At 36.3% G+C, this 5469-nt stretch overlaps 1 protein-coding gene across 1 annotated transcript; it reads left to right on the top strand.

The window, feature by feature from the left end:
* The first annotated feature begins 428 nt into the window (after positions 1-428).
* On the top strand, positions 429-5090 carry LOC115922364. Its single transcript, XM_030981283.1, has 4 exons — positions 429-624; positions 1219-1476; positions 2199-2282; positions 4813-5090. Exons 1-4 carry the CDS (start codon positions 573-575, stop codon positions 5088-5090), a joined length of 672 nt encoding a protein of 223 aa, XP_030837143.1. The 5' UTR covers positions 429-572.
* Positions 5091-5469: the final 379 nt, after the last annotated feature.

The raw sequence follows: 5469 nt of genomic DNA on the forward strand, positions 1-5469 counted from the left end.
CATGTGGTATTAAAATTGGCACAAAGTTCATGAGGGCATTACAAAAGTACACGGTAGTCCTATTATGTGACTATATTCTTCCACGTTTCAATAGAATCGAAACCAATATCTAGTTGCCTAATCAAATGACTAATCAAGATTGGAGAAGAGGCTAATTGTAAGCCGTGTAGAATAGGTATGTCTTGAACTGGGCCTTGAAAGTGGATAGCGGACCACAAGGGTGATGGTATACTGAGGAAGACTGTTCCCCCAACCTAGGTTTAGAAGCAGTGAACAAAGAGAATGAAAAAGCTCGCAAGTGATTTCCCACCTTTATCCAAAACGCGACTTCTTCTTTAACTGCATCCACGACACAGATGCATTTTTAATGATGTTTTTTCTTCTTCATATATGACAAATGTCGATTAGTCATAATTAGTACATATTTGACGTTTGAATTTGGCTATATATTTGACGCATATCGAGAGTATCCGATCAGATCTTGTATCATTTGGGATCGAAGGCTTTTCGACAAATTTTGTTCCTCTGATTAAGGTGTTATTTCTATAAGTGTGACGTCGTGTGATCCAAGAATGTTGGTCTTTCTTATCATGTTGCTTGTTTCTTCAACCATTCAACGCACAGGTAAATACTATTTTCACCCATAAATGCAATGTTTATCGTTTTGATATGGTTGTCTTAGGTTGTAGGAATATACCTACCTGTAAGTAATTTTTTTTAAATCAGATGTTAAATAAAATTGTATCCTAGGGTAAATTTGTATAAAATAAGATGATTTTAATCATTCTTTTTTCCATAAGAATAACTGTAAAATCGTTAAAAATATAGGCCTATCAATCAAAGTGATGACGAACTTAACGAGATTTTTACCATCCATAAATTATGATGTTGCTGCCCACAAGTTTTGAAATGGATTTTGGAACATGTATATTCAAAGTTGGATCGTACCTTTTATCTTATTAATATCATTATTATTAATAGTAGTAGTAATAGTAGTAGTAGTAGTAGTAGTAGTAGTAGTAGTAGTAGTAGTAGCAGCAGCAGTAGTAGTAGTGGTAGTATCATCATCATCATCATCATTATCGTTATTATTATTATCATCGTCGTCATCATTATCATCACTAATATTATCATCATTGTTGTGTTTGCTGTTGATGTTGTTATTGTTGTTGTTTATTAATAGAAAAACTCTTCCCCCCTCTAATTTTCTTCCTAAAGATGCAGTATGTCCCAGTGGATGGGATAGCATTGGTCAAGGATGCTACAAGCACTTGGACGATGAATGGATTACATATTCCGAAGCGGTTTCAGGATGTAACTCGATTGGTGGGACACTCTACGTTCCCAATAGTAACGATGAGCATTATGCTGTCATCAGTAGATACTCCCCTTACTCTCACTGGGTTGGATGTACGTATGAAGCTATGGAGGGTACCTTCCCATGTGCAGACGGCACACAGTTAGATGCCAATAGTAGTAAGTATAACGCCAACGTGTTATGTTCATTTCAAGACTTAAGAAATCAAACCAAATCGCAGCTGTTGTATCTGATCTGAACGATGAGACGCCAACAAAATGTTGGTTTATTAATAAGCCTAGAATGTCAGAAAATAAGATGGGGTGAATTTTTTTACGCCATCGTTTTTTCTCAGGAAAAAACTAAAATCTGAAATATTGACAGGCCTCTCCAAGTCCTCTCAATAAGCGTTAAGGGGTAGTAGCGCATGGAAAGAAAAAAAATACGAAATCCACGGGCCAGCCCAACTCTTTACAAAATACAAAAATGGCTCAACATGTGAGTAATGATGTGTCCAACTAACTTTTGGGCAATATCATACCCAATTTTGATTTTAAAAAATGCAAATCACAGTTGTCTCTCACTAAATAAAATGAGCAAAAGTCTAAAATATAACTGCACAAGTGATGGTCGCACATATAATTACCGTCATATCATTTTTTCATGGACCTACTACACTATGATTTGTTTAATACAGGGGTAAGCCCTCCTCCGAAAGGGGGGATGGAATACTCCTACTTATGTTCTTTATTTCTATTTCAACTGGGGCGTATGCATAGTTATCACTTCTTGGAGTGGGTTAAGGACAGTTCGGTGCAAAAATGTCAAAGGCTATTACCTCTGAAAGCTGAAACGTTTCACTTCTCCCTCGTATTTTGTTTGGTGGCTCACTTTCTTACAGGTTGGTGGTCAAGCAACACCTCTCCCGCCAGTAGCACCTACAACTGCGTCTTATATTATTACTCCTCCTCCTCCTCCTCCTCTGGTTTGCATCATATTCAATGTACTTCTCATGAAAACGCCCTTTGCGAAGGTAATGTCATGTTTCATTTAATATTTTTCTTTGTTTTTCAATTAATCATTTTTGTTGGATTAGATAATAAGAATAAGAATGAAACTAAGAATGAGAATGAGAATTGGAATGAGAAAGAGAATGAGAAAGAGAATGAGAATTAGAATTGGAATGAGAAAGAGAATGAGAAAGAGAACGAGAATGAGAACGAGACATAATACATTGTGTACGTCCTATCTGTGAAATTCAAACATTAGCAGTGTCCTAGTTTTCAAATTATGCAAGGAAACCCGTTTACCTTCTAGAACTTCACTGTCAGACACTATATTGAGTGACTGACTGACATCTTTTTTTCTTTGGTAATACCATATATATAAAATGAGCTGTAACAGGTACATGAGCATTATTTTGTCTACATCAATAACCCACTACTTGAAATGGCCAAAATAAAACTGATTGAATCTTTGTGCAGCACGATACGTACGACCATTCGGTACAAGGGTCTGAAAATTATACTATTACTTAGGTGATTTAGGTGATTTTAAAGCCCTTCGTTTTGAGGGAAGTTGTCTTTCAAATGCCGTTGGAATTTAACCTTTTCATTGTTTTGGCCTGCAAATCGGACATAGTACCTTTAAGGCCTCCCAATAATCAAAAGGTTTAATCATTAGTCATTACTTTAAGTACTTATATTGTTTTGAATTTATGGTTAGGGTTAGGGTTATTATACAAGTTTTTATGATGTCCGGTTAATGTACCATGTAGGGTTATATATATTATGTCTGGTTAATGTACCATGTTGGTATATATATATATATAATATGTATGTATGTAGGCCTATGTATGTATACAGTTAACAACTAAATTATTCATACCCTTACCAAGTTTTGTCATTTTTTAAGTATGTGAAAAAATTCATTTATCCTGATTTATCTTTCTTTAGAATTACAGCTTACATCTAAAAGTATTTTTAAAAGGCCCTAATTCAACCAGTCCACCTTCCATTCTTGAGTTACGAAATACATTATTTTTGTTTGTATTGTGCACACGTTGTGTGCGGGCAGCGCGTTTCCGTTTTACACCCTGCCCTAGGCTTTTCGGCAAGAAATTACACGAAACATGCTGTATCCGAAGTCTAAGTTTGTTTATATCGACGTCAAGAATAGCGAAGCCAAAGCTTATGTACAATTTCAATTGGGGATGCGAGGGTCTTCTTGTTCAAGACGGTTTTCCCGATATATTATTGTTTTGTTATCGCTGGGCTAAATTTTGCGAGCTGATCACGCATCCTCACGCTCTTAGAGTATTGCGTATTAATGGATAAAAATAAATGATACGACTAGGAAGATCAACTAGTTAGTATAGAGAGTTAGCTAGCGCTACGTGACGTTTTCAGAGTTCTGGTGGTGTGCAGAGCGCCGAGGCAAGATGTGGACGACTAGACTCCGAATACCAGTCGGTTTGTAAAATTTTATTGGAGAAAAGCCTAGGGCAGGGTGTAAAACGGAAACGCGCCGGACGCGCACTGAATCCAATGCGCGGAGTGCGCATGTTTTTTTACACAACATTACTGTTTAGCCACTTCAGTCAAATATACTGTGCAAACGACTAGAGATAGAGTCTAGCATTACCCGTGTTTTGTTGGATTGCTGGAGATGTTCATGCATGTATACATACTCGTTATTTGTTTCGAGTTAAATCTATCCCCTCTTCTCTTTTATTATGTATTTCTGTGTTCTCCTTCAATCTATCCTCTTCTCTTTTGTCATGTAGACCCATTTCTTCTTTTTTTCTTCAATTTATCCTTTTTCTCCTTCGATATTTCTTTGTTTTTTCTTCAATCTACCCCCAGTTCTCCTTCGTCGTTATGTATTTCTTTTGTTCTCCTTTATTCTAACCTCTTCTCTTTTGTTGTATGTATTTCTTTGTTTCTCCTTTAATCTATCCTTTTCTCCTTCGTCATCTATGTCTTTGTTTTAATCTGATAGATTCCCTTCTCCTTCTTTATGTATTTCCCTGTTTTTCCTTAGTAGATCTATGATCCTCTTAGCTCTTCAATTATGTATTTCTATGTTCTTCCTTTGACTTATCCTCTTCTCTTTCCTTATGTATTTTCTTGTTTTTCCTTCTCCATATCCTCTCCGCTATCCTCGTTTTCCCCTTTCTATCATCTTCCGGCTTCCCTGGGTGTACGTGCTTGCACATATTAATAGTGCGCTGACGACTTTGACTCTTTCACTGCAGAGCACTTCTTGGAATTTTTTCACGAAAATGGCTAAACAGTACTGTTGTGTAAAAAAAAATATGCGCGACCGGCGCAATAGTATTTTGTAAAGCGCTTAGAGACAGTTTTATTAAGCGCTATATAAAAATTATATATGATTATTAAATGATCAAATTTACAAGCGGTATGAATAATTTAGCTGTTAACTGTAGTTATACATGACTTTGTATTTATATCTGTTATGGTCGTTTATTTCTCTATCTTCACTTCATAATCTAGTTAAACCGATGGCCCCCATCAAGTCTGCCAGCTACTTCTCCGTTGCTAAGGACGACGGGGGACGCCCTCTCATTGGCCACTGTCTAACTGATCACGTGATAAAGACAGTGCCAGCGAGAACCAAGCTGCGTTGCGCCGCAGAATGCATTCATGAAGTTGGTTGCAAGTCCATCAATTACAAAGACGGAGTATGCGAGCTGAATGAAGAAACAAGAGCAAGCGTTCTTTCTAGCTACTTCTCCCAAAATGATGGATGCAGTTACTATGAGTTGATCTGAAAAGAAATAGAGAGCTAGCACTGTGTGACGAAGTCGGAGTTCTAACCTCTTTCCTTTATTTTTTGTTTTGCTTTTATGAGACTATTTTAAGAATTCAAACGCTTATATTGTAGAAATTTACCTAAGCAAATCAAACGCTTATATTGTAGAAATTTACCTAAGCAAATCAAACGCTTATATTGTAGAAATTTACCTAAGCAAATCAAGCCTACTTTCATTTCTTGTGATACTATTTTGAAAGTTGTATTTAAAACATGGAAATGTAATGTACTTATTACAAGTTTACCAATTCAGTCATCCTATTGCCGTAAGCAAATTTACTCGTTAATATCGCTGCCTCATAATTTTCCCGTTTCGGTCAAAATTTATTATTAAACTT

The sequence above is a fragment of the Strongylocentrotus purpuratus genome, unplaced genomic scaffold, assembly GCF_000002235.5.
Source record: "Strongylocentrotus purpuratus isolate Spur 01 unplaced genomic scaffold, Spur_5.0 spur5_scaffold_11, whole genome shotgun sequence".
NCBI classification, from domain to species: Eukaryota; Metazoa; Echinodermata; class Echinoidea; order Camarodonta; family Strongylocentrotidae; genus Strongylocentrotus; species Strongylocentrotus purpuratus.

Excerpts from the sequence above, each read along its gene's own strand:
- LOC115922364 (XM_030981283.1), top strand. The coding sequence starts at position 573 with ATGTTGGTCTTTCTTATCATGTTGCTTGTTTCTTCAACCATTCAACGC. Across the intron at positions 1,477-2,198 it reads ACAGTTAGATGCCAATAGTA|GTTGGTGGTCAAGCAACACC; the intron begins GTAAGTATAACG and ends ACTTTCTTACAG. Across the intron at positions 2,283-4,812 it reads CTCCTCCTCCTCCTCCTCTG|TTAAACCGATGGCCCCCATC; the intron begins GTTTGCATCATA and ends TTCATAATCTAG.